This window comes from Micropterus salmoides, unplaced genomic scaffold (assembly GCF_014851395.1).
Source record: "Micropterus salmoides isolate LMB-PRFRI ecotype aquatic unplaced genomic scaffold, ASM1485139v1 Ms_hic_scaffold_14, whole genome shotgun sequence".
NCBI lineage: Eukaryota > Metazoa > Chordata > Actinopteri > Centrarchiformes > Centrarchidae > Micropterus > Micropterus salmoides.
This window is the reverse complement of record NW_024040485.1, coordinates 7,682,509-7,709,912: the sequence shown is the minus strand read 5'-3', so window position 1 is coordinate 7,709,912 and position 27,404 is coordinate 7,682,509. Positions and strand designations below refer to the sequence as shown.

The 27,404-nt window shown below is 40.4% G+C and overlaps 2 protein-coding genes across 3 annotated transcripts; one reads left to right on the top strand and one right to left on the bottom strand.

Moving 5' to 3' along the window:
* The first annotated feature begins 937 nt into the window (after positions 1 to 937).
* Positions 938 to 19,823, top strand: nectin4b (nectin cell adhesion molecule 4b). Of its 2 annotated transcripts, none has more exons than XM_038717423.1 (11): positions 938 to 1,401; positions 5,841 to 6,041; positions 9,430 to 9,597; positions 12,321 to 12,599; positions 14,610 to 14,727; positions 16,160 to 16,311; positions 16,656 to 16,821; positions 17,041 to 17,116; positions 17,391 to 17,450; positions 18,106 to 18,264; positions 19,210 to 19,823. In XM_038717423.1, the coding sequence occupies exons 1-11, from the start codon at positions 1,362 to 1,364 to the stop codon at positions 19,432 to 19,434; spliced, it is 1,644 nt and encodes a 547-aa protein (XP_038573351.1). In that variant the 5' UTR covers positions 938 to 1,361; the 3' UTR covers positions 19,435 to 19,823. The 2 variants fall into 2 exon arrangements, with proteins under 2 accessions (XP_038573351.1, XP_038573350.1); XM_038717422.1 differs by having other exon boundaries at positions 19,174 to 19,823.
* A 2,228-nt stretch (positions 19,824 to 22,051) lies between these two features.
* LOC119901768 (zinc finger protein 652-B) lies at positions 22,052 to 25,804 on the bottom strand. The gene is made up of 2 exons (XM_038717425.1): positions 25,337 to 25,804; positions 22,052 to 23,052 (listed from the first exon to the last, which is right to left on the bottom strand). Exons 1-2 carry the CDS (start codon positions 25,611 to 25,613, stop codon positions 22,163 to 22,165), a joined length of 1,167 nt encoding a protein of 388 aa, XP_038573353.1. The 5' UTR covers positions 25,614 to 25,804; the 3' UTR covers positions 22,052 to 22,162.
* Between the last annotated feature and the right edge of the window lie 1,600 nt (positions 25,805 to 27,404).

Below are 27,404 nucleotides of genomic sequence, written 5' to 3'. Positions count from 1 at the left end.
CAACATGCTGTATGTTGGAGAGAAAATGCCTTGTGAAGTACATCCATACTGTACATGAATGAAGCCGTCTGTTCCTGTCTGCCATTGTAGTAGCATGCTATCATCAGCTTGAGTCAACAGATAAACTGCTGAAACAACAGGAGCATCGCCCACAGATAAACAGTCAGGTTGCTTTGACCAAACGGAATCGCACCTCCAGCTTGCTAATGGAAGAATTGTTACTTACCACATGTTGTGTATGGATTTTATATAGGTCTAGTGTGTAGAGATTTGATATTTAGATATCTAATAACCAAAAGCTACTTTTGTACAAAGCAAAACAATAAGATGTTTTAAGTAGGCCCTACTGGCCCTACTGGCCTACCAAGTAGCAGTGCCTATTTTTCTAAACAATAACAACTGTTACTACAGATAGGCTTCCAAGTTCCCCTCCATGTCCAGCATGCCTGCTGAAGTCAGAGTTCATTTAACATGAAGCATCTATAGTACCTGTAGTTACAACATTAATGTGCTCTCATTTTGTAATTATGGTATTTTCAGAATAGGTTGAAGGAAGCTGCAATGCCCAATCATTGGCCTTCAACTGTGTTAACCAATCTTTCTGTTAAAGCCTCTGAAGGAGTGTGTTGGCTCAAAACCATTAAAAATTTAAATTGTCTTTATTCTAATTTTTGTTTCTTTTTGTTTGAATTTTTTTTCTTCTTATATTTTCTACTTCCTTTCTTTTTCTCTTTTTTCTTTGTGTTTAAGTGCTATAAAGTTGACTGATTCATTATTGTTAACATTTGTTTAAATTAAAAATGTTAGGCAGCAGGATGTCTATTCCTGCTTTCAGTGCAAAACTGCAATCTCCCCCGTGTCCGACTTTCTCAAAACCACGTGACTTCTGCAGTGGGCGGAGCCGTTGCAGACAGGTGTAGAGGCTCAAACCTGCTCTAGTAGGTATTTCTCCCTGTGCGTGACATACGGGACAGGGACCGCTTTCATTTGTCTTTTCTGTGTTGACTCAAACACACTTTAAAGTGTTTCTGTTTGCATTTAATCTGCCAAGTTGTTGTGCAAGGGGCCGCTGATGAATTTGGCCTGCACTCGAAATGACGTTTATGCAGTTTACAACTTGCATTGAACAATATTCAACTCGTGTGAGTGCACACCGGTGAAGGATTTCTCCTTTTTAAGCATGGTATATGAGATTTGAAGAGGGAACAGCTGCTGCACCTGCCTACCTGCTGTGGACACCTACCTGCTGCTCGCGCTGGGCTTCTTGTCTGAACTTAATGCACTTATTGATAATGAAAGCTGAATAAAAAACAGCCGAGAAAGGAAGTTAATTCAGACCAGTTTTTATTTTTGGACTTAAGATGGAGTTGACCGGTTGTCTGGCGCTGCTTTTACTAGTTGGTGAGTTTTCTTTTACTTCATTTACATGACAATGAACTGTTTTATAGAACCTTCACTGTCTGAATTATCATTCTGGGACCCCTGCTGTCCTTTTTGTTGCTGACTTTGTAAAGCTGGGCTAGTCCTAAAAATCACAGTTTACTTTGCTGTACCAAAGTTGGCAAGAAAATCAGAAAAAAAAGGGACATAATATTCCTAAAATTGAGTTGCAGTAGGCCCATAGAGTCGCTAATAAACCTGTAATATTTCTATAATCCTGGAATCTTGGAAGGACTTGAGCTAATAGCAAGCAAGCTAGCAACTTTCAAAACAAATGCTGCTTTAACTTACAGAAAAATAAATTATGGAAATATATAATAAGCTTAAAGTGCTTCAAGGCAACTTACGTTTCCCATTCTGTTGCTATAATGACTCTATGATATTCCTATAAGCTAAGCACGTGGAAGGAGGCCATAGACACCTTTGGGTACTTTTTTAAAGGAATAAAATCCTACAATGATATATCTGTACAATATTTCTATAATATCACCATACAGAAATGTAGCATACAACTTTAGATCCTTTTTTGTATTCATCGATCTGTGCCTACTGTCTTAATCTGCCTTTGTCTCTGTATTGTTACTGCCTGAAAGTTTTTGTCTGTAGTTACACTAAATGGCCAGATGTATGTGGACACCCCTGATCTTGGTGGAGCATTACATTTCTGTCTCATGTTTTATGTTTGGTGGCCTATTTTTCCTTCTTCTGTAGCTAAATGACTAGAAATTAGAGATGATTTTTTTTCATGAATACAGTATACACTCTTTGGTCAAATGTATCTGGACACCCATGACTACTGATACATTAGTCTGTTGATGTTTTCTATAGTTTGATCTAGGCCCCTTAATTCCAGTGAAGGGAAATGTAAATGCTAAAGCACATTAGACTGTAGTGTGCTTCCAACCATGTGACCAAAACCTGTGTCAACTCCTGTGCACAATGTCCTTAAAGAAATGGTTTGGTGTGGAAGAACATGACTGGCCTGCACAGAGCCCTGACCTGAACCCCATCCAACACCTTTGAGAACGGGAAAAGTCGACTGTGAGCCAGACATTAGCGCCTAAGGTCACGGCCCGCTGTGGCTGAATGGAAAGTCTTTGCAGAAGAGTGGAAGCTGTTATCGTAGAAGATCACTACCCATCGTTCTAGAATTAGATGTTCAACAATGACATGGGTGTATTTTTTTTTTTTGGGTGTCCACATACTGTTTGTACCTGCAGGTGTGGAGAAAGAAGCGGCATAACAAAATGTGGCTCTGTCACATTCTTACGTTTAGTAAACATGAATCAGATCTTATTGCCCAACCTGCGTCTTCCTGTTTTTGTGACTAATTCTGATGCGTGCTGCTTTTGTTTCCTTATTCAGTTGGAGATTAAATTCAACACCTCCACAATACTGGAACCCTGTGCTGCTCTAATTAAAAGAGCAAAGGCACATATTAGACCTTTGTTTTATCTTTAATCTGCAACCACAAGTGTGAAGTTACGCTCATCCCGAGTGAACAGGAAAAGCGCGTATAGCAACTTTGTGAACCTGTGTTTATCTAGATTGTGTGTTTGTGTGTCTGTTTAACTCTTTCCTTCAGTTGGGTGTTTATCTCTATTGACGCACTCTCTCACCTTCATTTCTCTTTGCCTTCCTCTAATGTCAGTCCTACGCTTGTGTCTACCTCTGTGTCTTCCCTTTCTTTACCTTTATCTACTGTTGCTCTTTAGCAACTCTCTGCCTCTTTCTCTCACTACTCCACAATCAGGTCATCCACACTGTAGTTCTTTGTTGGCCATGTGTCCTTGCGCAGGCTGCTTGGGAATGTGGGAGTTCGGTGTAATCATTGATTGAGCTCGTGAATCAGTTACCGCAGATTAAAAAAAAACAAAAAACTTGGGTTCACAACAGAAATCAAAGGGCAAATGCTTGGTTTTTCCTGTTTGAGCTGTTGATGCATTGCTCTCTCACACCCTTTTTTACTCATGTTTGTGTGTCAGTCCCACGTAGACGTAGATGTAGACTTTTAACCAGGTGTGATAAAAGAACCATCAGTATTAGTCATTAGTTGGCTCTAATGCAGGAGTTTTAGATGACTCGCTGATACGAGACTACACAGCAAGAGTACTGAAGCTGCTTAAAGTGGCTATTTGGGTTAATTTAATAAAGATCTTAAATACCTGAGGCAATTACCACATCCATAATTGGGGAAAAAAAACTCTGGTATGTCAAGATCCATAGAAAACAAATGAAAATATAACAAAAAGAAATAGAAACATTTTTATCTCATAACATATTAGATGCAATATTTTCTTGTCATACACAAACATCCTTCTACAAACGCCGCCTGGCTCTGCCGTCCCTACACACAAAGCAATCTCTGTCCCTGTTCTCATCTGTGACACCACGATGGTGGAACGAGCTACCACATGCCATCAGAGCAGGGGCGTCCCTCTCTAACTTCAAGAAGCTCTTGAAAACTCATCTATTCTGACACTTCCTCTTATAACACCTCTAACCCCTAACCTGTAACATGCGCTTCCCGTGCTCTTCTTCTTCTATCTCCTTACAAGTTGTTTGTATTGATTGCATGATTTGTTAACTCTTACTTCTTTCCCTACATATTGACCCCATTGATGCCAATCGTGCTATCAGTTCATTCTAGTATTTAATGCTGCTATTGTCACTTGTGGATCTCTTGCTGTATTGATGTTTTGTTGATGCTTGTATGTTGTTCCTTAACTGTAAGTCGCTTTGGATAAAAACGTCTGCCAAATGAGTAAATGTAATGCAATCTAAAACAAAATATCAAGTCAATATGGACAGACCTCTAAAAGGGCACCTAATCCATCAAATCACGCTAAAACTTTCCACTGTGTCATGGTAGGTCTTTGTCTGTTCACAAACAGGGAGACATTTTTGCTTTTGAAGAAAGAATTAACACACATAAAAGCACTATTGTTAGCACTGTCGCCTCAGCATGAAGATCATGTGTTCAAACCCCCTCCTTTGTGGTGTTTGCATGTCTTCTCTGTGTGTCTGCATGCCAGCAGACAAGCAGGTTAGGTCACTGCCTATGTCAATTTGAGTTTTAATGTTTTTGTCGTATGTATGTGTGTGTGTGTGTGTGTGTGTGTGTATATATATATTAATGACCCAATATAACCCAGCTCTTGTCCAGTGCATTATGGGATAACAGCAAGCCCTCCTGTGCTCTTTAACAGGAAAAGGTGCATAGAAAATGGATATATGGCCTGTTCAAGGAAATGAGTAAATGAAATGTAAAATAAAGGAGAGTTTGTTTAGGGTATGTATGTCTGCAATGGTAGTCTAGAAGGAAACTTCCTCGTAGTGTATCACTGTAGAAAAAAAGACTTAGGGCTGCAATTAAGAATTATTTGCATTAAAGTAGGTGAAATGCCAGATATTAGTGGAACATGCTCTTCAAAAGTTCTGACCACCAGTACAAAACCCAAATATGTTGATCTCACAGTGATACACAACAGAGAAAAGTAACAAATCTTCACATTTGAGAAGCTGGAACATGCATATGTTTGGGGTTGTTAGCCATGCTAGCAGTGTAACTCTAGGGATGATAATGGCTGTCTGTCGGTACACGGCAATCTGGTCCAGATTGAAATCTATTGGAGGAATCACCGTGACATTTTGTACATTCGTCAGATGATGAATACTAATGACTTTGATGATGACTCTGACTTTAGCGTCAACAGCAAGTTGACATTTTTTGTCTTTAAGTCTCGACAACTATTGGATTGATTGTGATGAAATGTTGTACAGAAATTCACGCCGCCCTCAGAGGGGAATTGTAATAACTTTGATGATACCCTGACTTTACATCTAGCCCCACCATCAGGTTTACAGTACTTTATTTGTGACTTGGTACTTGCAAAACTAATCAGCCTCATCTGCACTTTGTGTTTAGTGCTAATTAGCTAGTGTTAGAATGCTAAAACGGTAAAAATGGTAAAAATTATTCCTGCTTAACATCAGCATGTTAACGTTGTTATTGTGAGCATGTTATTATGCTGACTTTAGCAGCTCAAAGCACTGTTGTGTTGTTGCTGCATAAATGATAATGAACCAATACGTTCTCTGTGTGATCGGTTTATGATCGATTTGTCAGCACTAATGTTCATAATCTTTGCATGTTTACAAGCCATGAAATACTGCATAAACAGATGACTATCCACTGAACCACAGCTATAATAAATGTTTTCCACTATTGTCACTCAGTTTTGATTATTGACAGGCAATTCATTATCATAAATCGCTTCAGTTATTTTTCTAACAATAGATTGACTCGTTGTTAAAACACTTTACAGCACTCTCCACTTATGTCTTATAATCCCTTAACTTTATTGGATGAAATCCTCTTTCATTTCCTCTCTCCTCAGCGGTGTGTGTGCAGGGTGGCTTCGTGGAGCCTACTCAGCCCGTCACCTCCCTGCGCTCCCTGGCAGAAAGTCAGACTAGGCTCCCCTGTCACTACCAGGCAGAGGGGGAGGAGAAGGTGGTGCAAGTCACCTGGCACAAGGAGCTCCCGGATGGCAGCAAGGAGCAGATGATCACTGCACACTTCACGGACGGCCACACAGGTAGGCTGCAGCGAGGGGTGAACAGTGAATGAGCATTGTGAAGAGAGTTATTCCCAGACTGTTTTATAGAGCATTTTCTACAGTTACAGGTCCTGCACTGTTTAGACATGAGGTCCAGTGCAAGCATTCTTGTTTTGCAAGTACACTTGCAGGGTCTGTCCAGATCAGGCTTTTGTTTAGGAATTGTTAGACCTCAGATATGATCAAGATCTAGATACCTTAAAGGTACAATTTGTAAGATTTGGCCAGAATTTTAGTTTAAAACATTAAACAACTGACTAAGATGGTGAACAGAATGAGAAGAAGTAACAGCTCTTATGTTATGTCAAAAGCGTCTAATGTATTGTGTTGCAGAGAGATCTACTAAAGTTAGCATGCTAACCAGCTAGCCCTGGCCCTCCTGACTTGTTACAGCACATGTGGCTCGAGATGCGATAGTGAGTCTCGCTAGTATCCAGTCTGCCGTCAGTCCAACATGACAGGACAAATATGTAAGGCTACCCTGAGGGCTTGTAAATGGATGCTGCTGTACAAGCTGCCCTCTCTCCCTCCTCCGATGCTTGCCAGTCCCCTCTGTTGTCACAAACCTCTGTTCTTCTGCAGTTACAGCTCCCTCGAACCCCATGATCAAAATGCATGCGGGGCATTCCACAAAATGATCAAAATATTCCCATCCACTACAATTATTGGAAATAAAAACTGCTGTTTGTTGTTGTATTTTTTTTTTTAAATTACTTACTTATTCCACATATTTGTCAGTTGTGTCTAAACAAAGTGACCAATAGGAGGCCCTCCCCGCAGATCAGTACACAAGGCGATGGTCCATTTAATTTCAGCGTTGTATAAGGAGCAACCCCCGCTAATCCCGGAACAAATAAAAAGCTTAGCGGATGCTGCCTTCCAGTGAAAGTTAGATATGCAAATATCCAGTTAAAAGCGTGCAAGTACTGTAGGTGCATGACACCAAACGGAAAACAGTTAACTGTGTTCCCTCTGCACCTAATAACACTGGTGACATATTTTAGTTTACACGTAAAACAAGTTGTACTATATGAAAGTATGTATTATTTTTATTAAATACAGGCAAACATACTTTACGTTGCCTTTTTAGTTGATGGTTTACCATTTACAATGTGCGCTTCTATGGATGCTGCCATTGTTGTGTGATGTCAGACAACTGTCTCTTCATGAAGTCGGGGTAAATGGATATTCCCCGAGTTTACTTTCAGAGGCGTTTCATTGTACATTTTGTAGGAGTAGGAGGCCAGTAAATTTTGACTTCCGAGTTGTCTGGAAAGCAGCATTAGAGTGTAGCCTGGCTGAAGGGGGTGAAATGCTGCCTCCTATTTGTTTGGAGCATGTGGCCAGGAAAAGACATATTGTACCTTTTTTAATGCTATGCTTATCATCCAAATCATATTTAGAAATATTTTAAGGAAATTGTTATTGTCAAAGTATTCAACAAAGTAACCTTAGTTAGGGTAGGCTAGTTTTTCGTAATCATGTGCACTCTTGACCTGATTAAACAGCAGACATTCTGACTTGTTGCAGGATGAGGAAAAGCAGGTGTTACTACTAACATTTATGATTTCTACATTTCATATAGATATTCCCATTTCAGGACCTTGGTATTGTGAATGCTTGCAGTGGACTGCTATTGTACTGGGAGTCTTCTTAGAGCATTTGTTTATACTTGTTTATACTGTCTATGTATTAAACTTTATTTATCAGAAATTTTGAGTTTTTAACTTTTAGTTTTTGCTGTTTAGGATCAAACATTTGAACAGATTCTGGCCGCCTAAATTTTATCCTTCTCAGCAGTGACACTGTAATTAGCATTGTCAGCTGGCTGGCTACTGCAGTCAGAGTGTATATAGTGCTAAATTGCCAACAGCAGACCAGGAGCGTTACTATCCTGAACTTGATATTACAGTTATTTAGAATTGTATAGCACACCAAAATCATATAGCAGTCATTCTGTGGATGATGACAAATCAGGTTTGACTTCTATTACATTAAAATAAGCTCAAGACAAACAGAGTTTCACTGATAATTTCACATATTGGTGTATGTCACAAATCACTGAATTAAGTCCAAGGTGTATCTACCCTGTATCAGTTGATTTCTCTTGGATTGCCTGCTTAAGTCATATCTTCTTTTTATTTAATTGTGCAGGTAAATATTCTTTGGGGAGGGTTGCTATGATTTGAATTGCTATTTGTTTCCACCTACAGAAAGTTGGGCCCAATCCCAATGTCCACACTCACAGACTCACAGACTTTGAGGCGCGTTCTCGGTAAATCCGTGAGGGCTCAGGGCTGTCCCACTGTCAAATCGTCAAGTGCATGAGGGCTCTCTCACGGACATTTTGAGCCCTTTTTGTAAGTCCGCATTTCTGCAGACTTTGCCTGAGGGAACTGCCCACAGTTCATAGCATTGTGACTTGAAACACAAGGGTTACCAGGGGACACCCGGAAGCGAGAGAAATATCACGGCAAATCTGCCTTATAAGAGAAGAACGGTAAACAAACTTGCATGGACAACAATGCTGATGTGAAAATTGTTAGAATCTTTCTTGACATAGATTTAAGATGGTAGATGGAACACATGAAGTCAGAGGAATGCAATCACCTTATTACACACTTAGTTTATTCAACTGTTTATTTTAGTTTTTGCCTAACGATGCTGTTTTGTCCAACAATATTGCATTGATTATTGACAAACGTGGATTGACATTTACCTCTCCTCCACTCTGTAGGACAAGAGCCTGCAATACCTAAAAAATCAGGCAAAAACATAAATTAAAAAGTGTGCAACATGTTTCAGCGTCGTCAAGATAATGTAAAGTGCTGTCCCGTACCTGTTAACAGCATTTTGAGCCCTTGGAGCCTTTTGCACTCAATCACTTTCCACTTAAACCTTAGGGCTTAGGGGGGACATTGGGATTGGGCCTTAGGCTATACTAAATTGACCCGTTCTCTCATCTGGGTAGTATGATGGAGATTGACAGGCCACTGATTGAAAAGCTCAGCTCAACATACAGTGACTGAGGGGTGCTATTTTGCCCTCCCTCATTTCAAACTTCTGTCTACTGTCCAATCCAATAGATACAAAAATGACCAAAAAATATAAAACAAACAAAATAATAATGCAGTGACTGTATTTATTATTACAACTAGGTTTAACCCTTTTTTCTATTATTTTCGGTCATAGCTCAGTGACTGGCAACACTGCACTACAGTGTGATTTGAAATGAGGTCATAGCAGGAGACTGTAGTTTTGGGCCTGGATTGTGGGGTTGAGATGTCATTGGTCAGTGAGAACATATCTTGTAAAGGATGATGGATGTATATCTGGCCTGAGCTGAAGTCTACATTTTTTATGACAGAGTTCGGGCGTTACTCCGGCCGGGTGAAGTTTGAGAACACGAACCCCACAGAGAACTCGGCTCTGCTCATCCCCAGCACAGAGGAGTCAGACGAGGGCATCTACATCTGCCAAATCTCCAGCTTCCCCAATGGAAACTTTGAGAGGCACATCGCACTCACCGTTTGGCGTAAGACTCATCCTCCTCCTCTCTATTTTTCTTTCCTCTCTCCCAGACCTTCCTAATCCTATCAGAGCTGCTGTAATGATGTTTAAACCATAATCATCTTCATAGAAGAGAAAGCACTGCCAGCAAGGGGAAATTCAGCAGCTTTGTCAACGTGTTTCAGTGGTTGAAAAGCAAAAGGTGAATATAATTTTGTAATAGTTTATATTTTAACATTATCGCTTGTCACGGCTTAATACAAAGTGAAAAATACAAAGTTTGATTTAAAAACTAAAATAACAGTAAAGTGCAAACATGAATGAAATATATGGATCAAACTCGACGTCAAGCAATTTCCACCAAGCACTTGTAACGCCTGGAATTTACAGTCTTTAAATCGCAGCTGTTTCCAGTGCCTACCTAACTCTTGAACTAAGTTACTAAGTGGATTACTGAACAACATTTAACTCAATGCCAGATGAAACGTGTAGAAATATGCTGTTTCTGCAGTGGAGTTACCGTCACTTGGTCACATGACAGAATAATTTGGCTCTCCTTCTTCATCACTTACTGGGTGGATTGCAATTGTGTCATGGTTTCACTGCAACTTTAATCGCAGCTGTGGGAAAGCAGTTTTTTTTTTTATCGTAACCTTGTTGACAGACAAGCCTACAGCGATGCTATCTCTCCTTAATGACTTTATCATTCAGCTGCCAGTGATGAGGGGTGACAGCTCAGTCGTGAGCTTGTCCTAACACGCCGCGGATCCGGCAAACCAACAGAAATACACACACTAGTAACTGACAACCTCCAGCACTGAATTCCCTCGACCCTTTAAACAGTGAACATTCAACCACAAAATGCTGAATTAGCATGCGGGAGAATCCTACATTTTTAATGTCCACATGCTGATTTAAAAATTTAAGCTTAACCCGCCTTGATATGACTACCTTCTACTTTGATTCTGTTATGTTATAGATCTAAAAAACATCTGGATAAATGTTTTTCCTCCCATTTCTCTGTACAGAATGTCAGTCTCTATCGCTGTGTTGATTTCTATGGTGTTTTTAATGCATCTGGGTTTATTTTGTGTGGTTTTATTTGTCGCTGGGTCACTGTCATCTCTAAATGATGAAATAGTTTCTCCATGTGGGCTGTTTTGCACTCTGAGGATATTTTCCCTGCTGGAAATCTCTTCACAGACATCGCTTGTCTATCAAACACTGTGGGCGGGACTGTGATGTCATGTTTTTTGGAGTTTCTGTTTATGAAGCCTCTACAGGTGGTGCCCTTTTCTTTGTGTGTTAATCCATAATGGCTATTTCTGCTAATGCTAACTACTGGTTTTGTCTTCTGCCTTAATAATCCAAGCACCAGTGGAAAGAATTACCAGGCACTGGTTTGTTTACTACAGTGAAGGCTGTCATGGCTGGGATGTGAATTACAACGTTGTTAAACCAGTTGGTAACAGAGGGTAAAAGAAATGGATCAATGTGAAAATGTGGTGACATTTGTCCACAATTATGATGGACTTTATGATGTCTGGACTTAATGTGCATGACTGGAGTTGACAGTTTCACTGTTGCTCTCCACCATCCGTCGTGGATGGCTAAGTAAGATCCTGGTGAAACTTTGTTTTCTTTATCGTGATCTTCTGTGTTTTATATGTATTTAGGGATCTTTTTTTTGTAATGGTATTCTTACCTGAATCTTTCTGCAACAAGATCTTGAAGAGCTTGTTGCTCAGACTTGTCCGTGACAATGACGATCACTACACATACGTAAACATTTAGTGAAGTCCTGGTTTTACTGGATTGATATTACAGCCATTAGGTCATTTTAAATGAAGACAAATTAACTTTGAGCAGGCTTTGGGAAGTATTAATTAATTCTTTAGGCAATAACAATGGATAATTGTAGGGAATGTATTCTACACATTACTCATTTTTAATACTAATACTGTTTTATTGTGTTTTAACAAGCAGAATACACAAAACACAGCTTTCTAAGAGTAAAACAACACAAAACAAAAGTACATTATTAAACAAAAAAGTGAAGAAGCAAATTGGTTTGCCTGTAAAGGGTTTTGCACAAACCAGAAGCTACTACTTGCTATACACAAGAAAGTCAGAAATTTAACTTTTCACGACTACATTAAATAAAAACAGACAAATTAAATAAAGGAAAGTAACCAAAGATAAAAGTAATGTAAGAAATGGGAAATTATGTACACCATACCGCATGTGTCTATATTCAAGTCATTAAAACAAATTCTGTATTTTATGTTGACCACTGGGGCGGCACGGTGCTCCGGCTTTTTCCGGTGGTGACCCTAAATTGTCCTTAGTGAGTGGTTGGTTGTCTGTGCGGCCCTGCGATGGACTGGCAACCTGTCCAGGGTCTGCCCCACCTTTCGCCCAATGTCAGCAGGGCGCGATGTCAGCTCATGTCAGTATTCTTTTAAAAGTAAAACTTCTGTGTGTTTGTCTCCTACTTCACTGTATAGTCCATACAGTGTTTGCTTCCAAACTAGTTGTGATCTCAAAATCATGCTCGTACGTTCTCGTGTTAAACTCCGATTTAAGGTCCTCCTTCAGTGTCAAGTGTCAATCTCTACATTATTCTGCACAGTGAAGCTCAAACATCCAAGTGAAGTAAGAATGAGCAAAACACATTCTTCAAAGTCTTCAATGCCACAAAGCATTTGAAATCCTAAACTCTCCTTGTTCCTCCTCCTCGTCTATTAGTTTCACCCATTGCCTCCCTGGAGCCTGTGTCCCTGGTGGAAGGCCAGTCGTACCGTGTGGCCGCCTCCTGTCGAGCCGTGGGCCGCCCGCTGCCCCGTCTCTCCTGGGACACCGACCTGCCAGGCCAGTCCCAGAACCGTACAAGCGAGGGCGGGTCCGTGTCCAGCTTCTACTCCCTGCACCCCCTGCGCAGCATGAACGGGAAAAAGCTGGACTGTTTGGTGTGGCATCCCAGCCTGGAGCAGCCGCGCAGGATCTCAAATCGCCTGGTGGTTCAGTGTGAGTACAGCTGATAATGATAATGTGTTTTGAGGCCAAAAGAGACTAACAAGGGAGCAGAAGTAAACTAGACTGGAGTTTTAGTAAATTTCATATTTTTTTGATGGTAGAGCTTTTCTAAGTGCAGAAACAATCTTATTGGTTGATCATTAGGAGGAACCAAAGACCCATCTTCTTAGGTAGTATTCCAAATATTTCAATATGTTTTTTTGAGATCTTTCTAGAGATCCACAATTTACTTCTCCTTTTCTTCTGTGTGTGATATTTTGGGACAATAGTTTGCATCAAGAGCACACTCAAAAATCAAGCATTTTTACTATGCACACTGACCTTTTGAGTGTTACTTACCAGTATGGACACACTACATTGTTTAAATCTGCTTAGAATTTGTATGTATTATGGAATCGGGACACAGCATACTATATAATCAGTTCAGCCCTTTCCACTGGGCTCAGAGCCTTTTTTTTTTTTGCTCCTCCAGCTAATGGCTAATTTAACCAATGACATTTTCCCCCTCTAGCTGCCCTGCTACAGATGTTTTTGTAAAGCATTGTGAAAATAAATGGGTGACATTAGACTAAACATTAGACAATGTTGGCAGGTTGGATCCCTTGCTGGGAAAGTGGATGAGTAATACTATGTCCTCCACTATCACTGTTGGCGCAGTCACAGAGAGGACACCTAAACTTCAGTTATCTCAGTGCGAAACAATTGCTCTTTGTCCAGTGTAATGAACAGCTCAAGGACGTCCAGAGGAGTGGACTCAAGTACGATTCTAGACTTGAATCCAATGACTTTAGACTTGACAAAAGTCAGACTTTGCAACCACACCTGCAACTCGACTTCACACAAACCTTTTGTCTTGGAATGACTTGATATTCTCCTCCAAAGATTAAAAATATATTTTAGAAAAATAATTGCGCAGCAAATCAAATTAAAATTCTCCTGACTACAGACGTAGAGTACTTGAATCAATACGACAGTCAGTCACATTGTCTGAACAAGCGGAAGAGATCAGTTTGGCAGTTCACACCAGCAGAAAGCTCTCAGATACTAAAACCACGGATTGTCACATTCACATTAAAGATTCAACAACATGCAAAACATTCGACTTAGAGATTATATATAATTGTATCACTGGATTAACATACGTACATGATGAGGCTAAATATTAGGGACATTATATAACTGATGACATGTCTGATGATAGGGACATCTACAGACAGTGTTGTACGATGTATGCACACGCGAATATGTTCCTAAATTTAGTGTGTGCTCAGGTATCTATGAAGACTACCCTTTTTAGAGCATATTGTACACCTATGAATACTGCCAATTTGTGGTGGTGCTACAGAAAGAGCAGTGTGCAGAAACTCAACGTAACATATAAAGATGGTATGAGGCTGCTGCTCAAGGTGCCACGATGCAGCAGCGCAAGCCAAATGTTCGTCAGTGTTGGCGTGTGGACCTGCTCTGCTGTGCTGCACAATCTCATGTACAGATGCATGTGCAGGTTATCGGATTCTGCAAACAGTATCATTTCAAGTTCAGTCAGGTTCTTTTCCAGTATGTGGAACCAAATGTAAATAGGTTTATATAATATTGTGGACCGGGTATGTGTCCTTACTAAAAGCTTTGATTGATACTATACCAGGATACCTCCAATCAGTTCGCTTTTATAAGTAATGAAGGGTGAAGTAATGAATACAAGTTTATCTCATCACTTTGACTTGACTTGGGATGAAGCCAAGCCTATCGCAGAACAATATCTTTGTCCCACCTAAGCAGACTTTATCAGTGTGAGAATGTTTAGTAGTGTGGAAATGACAGTGTTGATTCTGAGGAATCTTCATCTGGATAAAGACAAAAAAAAAAAAGCCTTATCTGTTGTGTTTGTAGTTTGCACAAAAGATTTGTAACATACATGGTTATTATCTCTTTGCACTACCATGCTGTACATGGGTGAATATTTTTTGTGACTGCATGCTAATGTCTGTGTTTCTGTGTCAGACCCCCCAGATGCCACCATCTCCGCCGCTACAAGAGACTGGTTTGTGGGTTTGGAGAACGCTGAGCTGGTCTGCGGCAGCGGAGGATACCCCAAACCTCAGAACATCACCTGGATGTGGTACTGTCATCAACCTGTCTGCTGCTCATAAATATATCTGCAATTTAACTCTGTCTGGCTGCCAGCAAGAATCTGACAATTCCATGTTAATTTGCCGCACTGTAATGCAGTCTGCGTTGCTCTTTACATGACACTGGAATCTGACTCATAACGCACATAAGCCACTGCCAACATGCATACACATGAACTACACCAATGAGCAACGAAGAAGTGTGCTTGAATCTAAAGCAGGGGTGCCCATCTCTCCTCGCTCAATTCATCAGGGAATAAAAGCGATGGTGTCTTGTTGCGCAAACTGAAGTTAGAAAAAGAGCGAGGGAGATATTTTCACACAAGGGAGGGAGTAAGCGACACAAGGAAGAGCAGGAGACACATGCTAAGCACTTAATCATAGTGCCATGCTTTAAATATCACTCTAATGCTGGGTAAAACACAGGGTCTCTTCTTTAATTAGAGACACTGCACCAGCCATTACAGCTACGACTGAACACACAATGATCGAATGTTGTGTGCTGAGTGAAAAATATTTAGGCGATGAGACAGTCTTGAAATATTAAGATTGTTCTGGATTAAACCTTTTCAACCCTGCAGACCCTTCGGCGCGTTCATCAGTACATGTTTTGTGGACAAGCGACGAGAAGCTTGTTTTAAATTTTAAAGATGAAGCGACAGCCAGCAGCTGCTTAGCTTAGCTTAGCATAAAAGAATGGAAACAAGGGGGAAACAGTTCTATCCAAAAGTAACAAAACAGGCCAACATGCATGTCATTGCATTGACTAGATTTGTTCATTAATCATTTTGGCTGCTAAAGGGAGGTTTCTCCCCTTATCTGTATCATTTTCAACCATCTACTCTGTGTCAGAGGAAATCTCCACCTGTGACTCTGTATAAAGGACCGGTTACAGAAGCTAGGTGGGGTTTGAGAAAAGAAATCTGAGCCGGCTCTAGTCTGGGTGGTAAATCAGCAGTTTAAATAGCTGCTGCAGCACAGTGAAACCAGGGGCAACATGACCCCTCTCAGCGGACCTGATCAGAAACTGGCTCTCCATTATGTGGCCCGTGATGGCCTCAGCTGCACAGTGATGGACTCTCAAACCTAGTGTTTATTTGGTCTATTCAGATCAATGGGCGCCAGTTGTAAGCCCAACAGGTTTTGGTTCAGGCGAATGTGAATTGGTGGTTACACTCTGCGGTGAACCTGATCCTGTGTCGTGTTTATTTTAGCTGAAAGACTTCCTTGATGGAAATTAGATGCTAAATTTCATGCTGTTTTTTTAAATATTAGATACCATTAGATATTTGTCACACAGAATTAGTCGGAGCTGTTGTTTCAAGCAGTCAGTCATAGGTTTATTTATGCTTTATCTATGGGTTCACCTCTGTGATACATCATTGTCAATTAATGGAGACATTTCCCTCTGATTATCCACAGGAGAGGAGGGGCTTTGCCAGACGGGGTGTCTGTGGTTGGAGAAAAACTTGTTTTTGGACGGGCCCTTCGCATGAATGACAGTGGGGTCTATGAGTGTGTGGTCAAGAACAATGTGGGAGTAGGAAAAACAGAGTATATGTTGACAATAACGGGTAAGTGCAAAGAATTTCAGCTTTGATGGTGGTTAAGATCACACAGGATTAAAACTGTCTTGCTACTACATGCTTTGTTGGTATTTTAGAAAGAGGAAATAAGAAGACTTATGCTTAGAATGTGAGTTGTGTGTTTTAGTGAGTTTTAAACAGTTCTCCTTTTGATTTGGAGTAATTGTGCAAATTTGCTGCCCCCTTGTGATGGATAGAAGGCATGAATATATACTATTGAACTCAATCAGGATCAAAATATTTTGCATTGCTGCAATGTCACTGTAGTTTTGTTGCTGTATGAATGTGTTTTGTGTGAGAGACATTCATCAGATTCCTCATCTTTCTTCCAGAGGCATCCCAACGCAAAGGTGTCTCTCCTGTTGACAACCAGCTGCTGATCATCATTGGTGCTTCAGCGGGAGCTTTGGTCCTGGTCCTGGTCATTGTCGTCCTGCTGGTGAACCGCCACCATCGACGCAAAAACAAAAGGCTTCAGATGGAGCTCAGCGAAAAAACGTAAGCTGACCCACATTTTTATTGACAAAGTCATGTAGTGAGAAACTGTAAAAGCCTTTTATTTATGGCCCCAACCATGATGCCAGCGCGACTGTGAATGTTTTAATTGTAAGCTGCTGTTTAAACTGTTTACAGACAATAACTTGGTTTCAAAAATAACATTTACAGACACACAGTTGTTCAGTAAAATCCTCCAAATGTGCTGTCTTTTTTTCCCAGGGAGGAAATTAACAGTTTCTCCAGAAATTCGTCCTTCAGGAGACTGGACTCTTTCAGCACAGACCCCAGAGTGCAGGTACACACACACTCCCGCTGAGAACAATAACCTGCGGGTGCAGAGAAACCAGGTCGGCACACCCGTCCTGGCCGGGCGTAGCTGGGTAGAGCCGCTGGCAAGTCATGTCTGCTGTCGCGGCTGATTACAGGCTGCTGCAGCTTCAAATATATAGCATGACCTGTTCAAAGACACTTATTATTAGTATCCCCTTCTGGGTGATTCATTTTATTTGGCTTTTGTATTCATGTTCACAATTTTTTTTTTTTTTTTTTCACTTTCTCTGTTTTTCCAGGCTGACAATTACTCCCTGCTCAGAGTAAACAGCAGAATTAGAAGCAGCCAGATGTCTCTGGTGAGTTCCTCCCTGGGGCCAGTGGAAGACAAGTTATAAGAGTTTGATATATTAGGTTTCAATAAAAGAATGAGTGCTCTTATGCTGAAAAACACTTGATGCTCACCAAGCAATTACGTGCGTCAAATCCAAAATATGAAGAACTGAGTTCAATGTCAATGTAGCGGGAGAGCCTCGTGTCTTTTTTGTGTGTGTGTACAAAAGCACAATGGATTTAGCATCAGAGTGGGTGAGGTAGAGGAGGCTTGATGTGGGTTTGGCTTCCAAAGGAATTCATGGCAGAAATAGTTTGGGAACCTTTGCATTATTTGAAAAACAGCAAAATAATTGACAAAAATTTGTGGATTCTGAAATGTGAAGCTCTTTTATGTGATTAAACATTTACATTATAATTTAAAATGAATAGCTTTTGGTTTTAGAATGTCAATCAAACAAAAAGAGACAATGTGAAGATGTTGAGGTTTTGGAAACTGTGATAGGCATATTGAACTATTTTCTGATAATTTAGAGAAAATACAAAAAATTGATTAATCTAAAGAAGTCCCATTAAAAGCTAGAAATTTACTGGACAGTAATAAACATCCTGGGTAAATGCGCAATATTCCCGTTTTAAATGAAAATGGTCAAATTTATCAGTCACCACTTTTCACCGCAGGACCAACTCCCCTACAGCCACTCCACTCTGGGCAGCAAGTGGGGCCCTCCAGGAGACGTGGATGATCTGGGACGCCCCATTGTCTGGCTCAATGGTGGAGAGAAGGAAGAGCGCAAGAAGGGGGTGGAGTCAGACCTGAAGACCAGCAACATGTCACTGGTATGTGTCAGCATGTGAGAGATTAGGTTCAGTTGCATTTAGTTTCGTTTGTAGGCGTCTTGTGGTATCGTGTTTATATTTAATGCTGACTTGGCATCGTCATTGTCAGATAGTCATGGAGACAGAGCAAAGGACAACAAACAATGCAAACACACATGATTGCTACAGACATCTGCCATCCACAATAGTTTCATTGTAAAAAGATGTTTGTGTGGGGGAGTTCTGTTTCCTTACGAATAATCATATTGTCTCTCATTTATGTACTAAGAGATAAAATGTACTAACAGGACTGTAAACAAAAACAACTTTGTGGACCAACCCCAGTGACTACATTACAACCCGATGCGGTCCTGGTTGGCTACCTTAAACACTCATTCAGTAAAGCCACTTATTACAGGATGTCTTCACTCTACAGGGTTGCATTCAACGCTGCCAAAATGTATTAAAAAATAGAACTTCCTTTCTTTCTTTAAGCAGAACTAGTGTTGTTTTATTGACCAACCTGTTGCAAAACTTTCTCACCACCTTAAATAGTGTGGTAGATGTTGTATGGTGTCACGTGCTCCATTGCTGTTGATTGTTTGGAACAGTACTTTGTTTTTATACCTGTTGTCTTCAGTTTTCAGGCTGGATTCATTTATTTGCACGTCCACCTAACATAAGCAGACATACAGTACTTTTTATAGGCTTTTGCAAAATCTTGAGCAAAGTTGGGGAATGTATTGTTTAATCAAAGCATTCCCATCTTGAACACAACACCGCGTTACCTGATTTGGATTTTTGGAAAAGGTTTTTTCCGGCCCATATGAAATCCTCAGTGACCTTTTTAGTGAATCTAGATCCAGCAAAAATATTGGCCGTTTTTCTATCAGAGAAATGGTAATCTTGTTATTATACTGTCTATACCAGGACTCAGGTCTGCCCTCTTCCCTGGTTCCCCTGAAGGCCAAGCAGGACGATGGTGTGGGCCCCACAGACGTGGACCCCCTCAAAGAGAGAGGCTTCCAATCTGAAGACTTTCCTCCCGCCCAGGGAGAACAGGATGACGAAGAAAACGCCTATCGGCTCTCGAGGGCCCTCCAAACTCACTTCTACTTAAGTGATGGGGTCCTCAGGCCCAGGGAACACTCCAATGCCATCCTGCTGCAGTGCAGAGGACAGATCATCTAGATCAGACTCTCATCCCCAACATGAGGAGAGAGAATGCCTGTGTGAATTCCTGTGTTGTTCCTTTTTCCTATCAAAATTATTTTTGGGGGCCTCAATTAGATATAGACAGTGAAGAGACAAGAGGAAATGAGGGGAGACAGAGTGAGATGGTGAGTGTCATGCAGCAAAGGTCCTCAGCAAGACACGGACCAGGCACGTTACTGTTCATAGCCACCAGGGTGCCACATAATTGGGAAGTGTTTGAATATTTTAGAAGATCCACTGAGAGTTAGATGGCCGGTGAGTTCTGCGTTTCACAAACCTTGTAGGCATGTGAATGGGGGGAAAAAAATAAAATAAAATTCTCTCCTAGAATGTGCACAGAATAAAGGTTCCTGTTACACAATCTTTACTACTGTACTATTATTTATTATCTGCGAAGCAAAAAAAATCCCATCAACTGCTTTGGTGACTTAAAGCTTGACACACAAATTTTAAATCACAAAAGGAGTGTCCCAATAAATCCTGTCAATGTAGGTTTTCTTGTTTACAGTATAAACATTCAGGGAGGAACATATCGTCAAAGACACAATTCATAAGCTCCAATGCCTGGCCTAGTTGAGTAAATTTTGATATTAGATATATAAAGAGCGGTATGTTTATGATTATGTCGTTGTCACCTGCAACTACAGAAAGGTTGTTATCCTGAGGACCTGAACACAGATATGAACAAAGTTATTAAACTGGTTAATAAACCCAGCAAACTGGTTTCCATGTGCAGGTTTAAACCATACGTAACCTTTTCAGTGCATAGCAACTAACATGTAGGAGATGAACTGTAAAGCAATGTTCTGTATGAAATCACTTGTGTATATATCCTTGTGTAAATTGTTTTATATTCATTTGGTGCCTTTCTATGAAACTGACATGTAAATGTTGAAATGTTTATCTATAAAAGCACAGCATATGCAATTTAAGAAAACAAAGTCAATGTTCTTTATTATAACCTGGGACAGTTGAGTGTGTTTCAGCTCATACATGAGGTTAAACAGCTGCTGCAGTCATGTAGTGTTTGTATTAGACTGTAGTGATTTCCTGGTTTATCCCTGTTCTTGCGGCTACTCTTAGCTCAGTAATGACTAAAGTGAGAGAGAGTAGAAAAAAGTGGATTTTCACAGGATGGCTGGTCTCACTCTGACAGGGTGATGAGTTGGGACATCTCAGAGAACCTCTTTGTTAACGAGTAGACATTTTGGGAAATGCGCTTATTCACTTTCTAGTATGATGAGAAGATTGATACCACTTTAAAAGACTGGAAGCAGCCTGACCCTGTCCAGTAGAAACTAAATATGCCTACCAGTAGCTCACTTATTAATGCCATTTTTAGTGTAAAAAAATAATTTGGAGTATAGTATGTTATATGCTGGACTATTTTTGTACATTTTTAAACAGACAAGCTACAACACGTTAACTGGTGAGCTTTAGAGTTGCTGGTAAGCAGATTTTGTATGATTTGAAGAAAGCCAAGCCAGCTGTTTACCCGTGTTTACACTCTTTGTGCTAAGCTGGTGGTAGGTTCATATTTACCATTCAGTCATGAGTGTTATCAATCTACTCCTCTTACTCTCTCTTGAAAAAGTGAATATAGATATTTTCCAAAAATGTCAAACTGTTCCTTTAAGATGCTATTCCACCACTCGGAGTGGATCCTTCTACTACAGAGCAGGTGGAAGTAAACCAGGTGTAGATGAGGTAAGGAGATCTTGGGCTACAACACCTAGGACTACATACAAGAAGACCTGCATCTCCCAGCATGCTATGGAACATCTGGGGATTGCTTGGGAAAGCTGCAGGACATTCAAGGGGCTTTTTCTTGTTAGGAAGAAACTAACTGACCTGTAAAGGTTGAATTTTTAAAAGGCTAAGATAGGGAATAAAAATAATGCATTACATTTATATAGTACGTTATCACAGATTCTCAAAGCGCTTCTGGGGGAGGGGGACTCATCTCAACCACCACCAGGAATGTGCGCTTTCTTTTCTGTCTTTGTTAAGCCTTACATACATATGATTTTCCTTTATAAAAGGAAATAGATTACCAAAGTCTCACAATTATAATAAATGAAATGTACCTCAAATTCCCTGTTTTGGCATTATTGCAGAGACGACACAGTTCAGGGCATCGCATGATGATTGCTGTTACATGCTGCCATAGTCTAGTGTGAGTTCTGTATCATCCTCTAAGCGCTGTGGTTGTCTTTCCTTCAGTTTAAGGAAAATTAGTTGGGAAACAATATTTTTTCCCCTATTTAGATGCAGAGCTTTGTGAAAACCCACTGTGAACCTGAAAATTGACAAAGCGTGGAAAAATGCTAAAGCTAAGGGATATGAGAAGGTGTACAGTGACCACACTGTACATACAGAGGTTTGCCCTCCGACCCTTCCTCATCCACACTGACTCACATCAATCAGTCAAACATTAAAGACCAATTGGTGTCCTTTTGTATAACCTGTAGAAGTCAAAATTCAACAATATCAGCGGGGCTGGGTTTAACAGTACAAGTGTCAAAACTAGTTCTTACACTCGCTATGTCAAAGTTATAATTGATCTAAAAAAGAAAAATATTACACAGTAAAATCAGGCAGCTACATTACTTTTAGTAATATATCAAAATACAAAGACTTTGTTAATGAATTTAGACATAGATGCCACAGATATTTCTAGCTTTTCTCTTCGCAATCTATTGAATCAAACGGCATTTTGGGATAGAGCCTCTTTATGAGTCCGCTGGTGAGTGCGAAGGTTACTCCTCTGAGAAAAACACTTGCCACATGTGTCGCATGTGTACGGTTTCTCTCCTGTGTGAATTCGCTGGTGAATCTCCAGATGGCTGACGCGATCGAAGCTTTTGCCGCAGAACGGGCAGATGAACCACTTCTCCTTAATGCGGCGATTCGCTATGGTTTTATGCAACTCGGGGTCATTTAAAAGAAAGAATCTGCTCTCGGGGTTAAAAGCTGCCACGTTTTTAGTTTGGGGTTTGTGGAATCTGATAGACACTCCTCTCTCTGGGTGATTTATTGCTTCTATAGGCTGACTTGACTGAGCTTGGCTAAAAGTCACGGGAGCCCTTGATTTGCTTGATGCACCTTGTCCATTATCCCTCGTAAGTCTGTCAGAGTACGCTGTCTCTGCTGTATTATCAAATATGTCCAAAGCGTTCTGAATGAGCAGGATTTCTGAGTCCAGATTTTGTGACAGCTGCTTCGGTTCAAAAAAGCAGTCCGAGTCATCAGCAGCGTCGCTGTCTCCCACTGAAACTGACGACCACCGCTGGCTCTCTTGTTCTTCCACAGCGTCGGCGGGTTGGAGGTCCAGATCCATCTCGTGGTGACCTGCTCCATCGTTAACACTGTGATCAGAGTCCACCATCTGCTCCACAATCTGGACGTCGTCCTCGTCTTCTAGCTTGACTATTAAGTCTTCATCGTCGTCATCTCTGCCGTCACTTTCACAGTGGTCAGGCTTGAGCTGCTCACATTGTTTCTCCTCCGTATGTGGTGGTGGTGGTGAGGTGTCTACCTTCTCTCTGACACTCTGATCAGAAGACAACGTCTGGACTGAATCTATTATCGGCCCTGAAATGATAAAGCAGTGCACCACTTTTTTAACATTTATTAAAACAGACACTTTCCTTGGCAAATACTTTGTGATTGTAAAATTTGCTGAACTACCTTAAGCATGTTTTTGTGTAAGTTGTGTATGTCTTGTTACTGATTTTATTTATCTATTTTTATTTATGTAAAACTGCTGTTACTAAAACACTGGAATTTACAAGTGAGACATTAAATTGAGAACAAATTAGTATTATGTATCTGCTTTAATAGTGATAGTGAGGTTTCAAAGCAAAATAGTTAAATCAATACAAAAGGGCTGCCTGAGACACATGCATCACAGTAAACCTCCTAGTTTGAGTTGAAAGGCCAATATTGCTCTTGCATATCAGTGCATCTAAAATATGTGTTGACCTTATTGAAAAGATTTTGGAAGTTCTTTATAAAAGATTTGTAGAGGTTTACTAGTGGTGACCTAGTGCAGAGCTGAAACGGTTGGTTCATAAATAGATTGGTCTATCTACAGAAAATAAATTAGAAACTACTTCAAAAATATTGGGCCGATAAACTAATAATAAAAATAACTGTTACTTGCAGACCCAGTCTAGTAGCAATATATAAACAAACAAAAGCAGAAAATCCTCACATTTTTGAAGCCTGAAGCAGAATATGTTTGGCATTTTTGCTTCATAATTCAAAATTGTCTTTAAGCTTGTTCAGCTCTAGAGTCTAGCTTTTTTTGTTATGTTGTATACCTCATGTATACAGTTTTATACAATTCAATCAATTATATGTACATCGGTTATTCTCCACTGGTGTGAAGTTAGTTTAATATTTGACATTTGTTGGCTTTTTCGTCTGTTCCCTTCAACAGCTCTGTGCCAAAACCTCAATTTCTTTGTTTTGGGATATGTTGGGGAACTAATTTAGGCAGACATTTCACTTTTTTGATCAACTCAAAATCATGTAATAGATGAAAATGCAGTTGAGAGCGCAAAGAACAGACTGTCTGTCCAGGGCGCCTGTCACTGTAGGCGTTTTTACATATTCATGAATAAGCAAGTTAGTGAAATGTGTATATTTAAGGCAATAGCTCACTGATAATGATGTTAAGGGATTGTCTAAGGGCCTTTTCCACAATCTAACAGCTGAGAAAGTTGTAAGAGGATGTTCCACACATATGACAGGTATTTTGATGTAAACATATTCAGAAAGGAGGTGTAAGGGGATTTCCACAAACTAATAGCTGTGAAAGTTGTAATAGGCTGTCCAAGACATAAGTCATAAATGAGCACGCTATTGAAATTACAACCCTCCAAAAAACAACAAACAAATATGTAATATATGATATGTCTATGAAGATTCTCAGTCATCCAGGTCATAGTTTCGTCCCTCATCCAAAGGACTTCTTCAGTTCAGAACTGAAGAAGTCCTTTGGATGAGGAACGAAACGTCTTCCAGTATCTTCAACCAAGTCCAGTTGCCCTTGATTTTAACCTTCGTTGGGTAATATATAATAATATTTTCCATATTATACAATATGCAAGATTTATTTTTGATGAAAGGTCGGCACCTTATTGAACTTTTTAATGCATGTAGCATGTAATTCTTTGAAGGAGATGCATATGGCTTCTGTAAACATAAGCTGCTTTTATGATAGGCCTTTTGCATGGGCTAACTTTGTTTTTGTTGCAAGTTTTTGTGCAAATGCAAACAAGTTGTGGTATGATCTCTGACAAGACAGTCTTATGCAGAGTTTCTTCCTCGAAATGCCTACTTTATTAAAGGCTATTAGGCGCTACAAGACGTTCATATGTGTGAGCCTCTAAAGTCGGACCAATACCATCATGAACCTAACGGCCATGATGACATCCGGGAAGAAATTCGTGGGGCTGTTGACTGTATGACAATACATCCGATGTCCAGCACATGGCTTTTGTTTACAGTTTCTGTGTGTAGCGGACCAGCTGTAAAACTGAAACAATGACGTATCATCCTCGTGCTGGTTCCATTCAGGAACCGGACCTTGAGGTGTGGACATAAGACTGTGTGAACACACAGTCTGAATAAAAACAGGTGTGACAGGCGCTTTGGACAGACACGCGCTCTCAACTGCATCGTCATCTTTGGCGATTCTGAGTTGATCAAAACTGTGAAACGTCTGCCTAAATTGGTTCTCCAACGTAACTCGGAGTAATAGAGACTTCTGAGACCGAGCTGTTTTAACATCCGCGAAAACTGACAAATGTCAAATATTAACACTACCATGACACAGGTCTATTGTTGTGTAGTCAGTGGTCATTCTTACCATCACCGGTGGGCGGCAGGAGCTTGTTCTGTTGCTCTCTCGCTGAGGAAGACGATGAAGACAGATGTGTAGTCTGAGACAGGACAGTTAAACGCTCGCTTTCCATCAGCATCAACTTTCTGTTCAGGGCTTCAATTTCGTTCTCCCTCCTGCGAAGCTCGACTTGTACGAGCGTGAAGCCGTCTTCCCACAGTTTACTGATTTCCACCACGGCGGTTTTAGCTAGCATCTCCATGATCGAGGTTAACTTGCTCTGGAAAGCCACGCAGTTGGCCATGTTGCCCCCCGGGTCAGCGCCTCTGGTGGCTGTAGCGACGTGGCGGACGTTGAGCTAAAACTTTCCACGCGGGGCAACTCACTCAAAGGTTACAATTTGGTCCGTAGTACTTTTATATCACAGTTTCTGTCCGAGGTGAAAAACATGGAAGTGTAATACAATAGCAACAGGAAACAGTGGCGGTCACGTGATGGAGGAACTACGGTGCTGATTGTAGGACAAAACTTCTCAGCTGGAAAACATGAGTGAAAACCCGCAGGCAGAAATATTATATAATTAGTATACAGTATTATATAAATAAAATGGAAGGAAGTAAATAAGAACAACGTCAGATTAAAATGGATTAAAATAAATAAATAAAATAAGGGGCCGAATCAGGTAAAAGCCAGAGAAAAAAGTAAGGTCTTTAAATTAGATTTGAACTTCTCAATGGTGGGGCAGGACTTGATGTTAGATGGAAGCCTGGGGGCAGCAACAGAAAAAGCCCGGTCACCTTTGGTTGTAAGGCGTGAGAAGGGGACTAAGAGGAGTTGTTGTGAAGATAACCTAAGCGACCTAGGTGCAGAATATTAAATTAGCATATCAGTAATGTATTGTGAGGCTAAGCCATTAAGGGCTTTAAAAACAAAAAATACAATTTTAAAATCAATTCTGTATTTTACCTGTAACCAGTGCAAGTGAGACAAGACCGGAGTTATGTGTTGTCTTTTCTTTGTTCCAGTAAAAAATCTAGCAGCTGTATTTTGAACCATTTGTAGTTGGGAAAGTGTTGAATGGGTCAGCCCCATATACAGCGAATTACAGTAGTCCAGCCGTGAGGTGATAAGCACATGTATAACTGTTTCCAGACAGTTTAAGAGGTTTTTCAGAGAGTGAGTGCAGTCAGGTGTAACTGGTATGTAGAACTGTGTATCATCTGCGTAACAATGATAACAAAATATTGTACTTCTCAAAAATAGTACCAAGAGGAAGCATGTATAGTGAAAATAAGAGAGGGCCTAAAATCGAGCCTTGATGCATGCCGCATTTAATGGCAGCAGGAGATGATGAACAATTTCCTATTCTAACAGTAAACATTCTTTCTGCCAGGTAGGATGTAAACCATTGTAACACCGTGCCCTGTAGACCAACTTTTTCCTCCAGGCATTTTAATAGAATCTCATGGTCAATTGTTTCGAAGGCTGTGCTAAGATCAAGCAGGACTAAAATAGCACTAGAGCCAGAGTTGACAGAGAGAAGGATGTCATTTTGGACCTTTAGCAGGGCAGATTCAGTACTATGAGGTGCTCTAAAACCAGATTGGAATTTGTCGCAGATGTTAAATGTTTTCAAGTAGGAGGAGACCTGGAAAAAGACAACCTTTTCTAAAAGCTTGGAAAGAAATGGTTGCTTGGAGATGGGCCTATACTGTAGTTGTTGTGATCACTTGAGTCAAGGCTGGGTTTCTTTAAAAGGGGTTGCACAATTGCATGTTTAAAACTGGAGGGGACAATGCCATTGGTTAAGGAACTGTTAATTATCGCCAGAATAAGAGGGCAAATAGTGTTGAAGGGTCTGAGTCTGAGGGTATGATGTGAAATCTAATGTTGTCACTTTTGTCAGTAAAAAAGTTCCTAAACTTCAGTTTTCAGTAGAAGGAGCAGAGGTAGCAACAACGGCCAGAGTTAGGAAGGAGTTGATAGTTTTGAACAGTATATTAGGTGTATATCCTTTTTCGTATCCTTTTTAAGTAGGTAAGAATTGGATTTGTCGTTTTTTAATGCTTAAATAATGTATGGAAGTAAGTGAACA

Coding starts and splice junctions, on each gene's coding strand:
- nectin4b (XM_038717422.1), top strand. CDS start 1,362: ATGGAGTTGACCGGTTGTCTGGCGCTGCTTTTACTAGTTG. Junction 6,042..9,429: donor CTTCACGGACGGCCACACAG/GTAGGCTGCAGC, acceptor TTTTTATGACAG/AGTTCGGGCGTTACTCCGGC. Junction 9,598..12,320: donor CATCGCACTCACCGTTTGGC/GTAAGACTCATC, acceptor CTCGTCTATTAG/TTTCACCCATTGCCTCCCTG.
- LOC119901768 (XM_038717425.1), bottom strand. CDS start 25,613: ATGGCCAACTGCGTGGCTTTCCAGAGCAAGTTAACCTCGATCATGGAG. Junction 23,053..25,336: donor CCTGCCGCCCACCGGTGATG/GTAAGAATGACC, acceptor TTATCATTTCAG/GGCCGATAATAGATTCAGTC.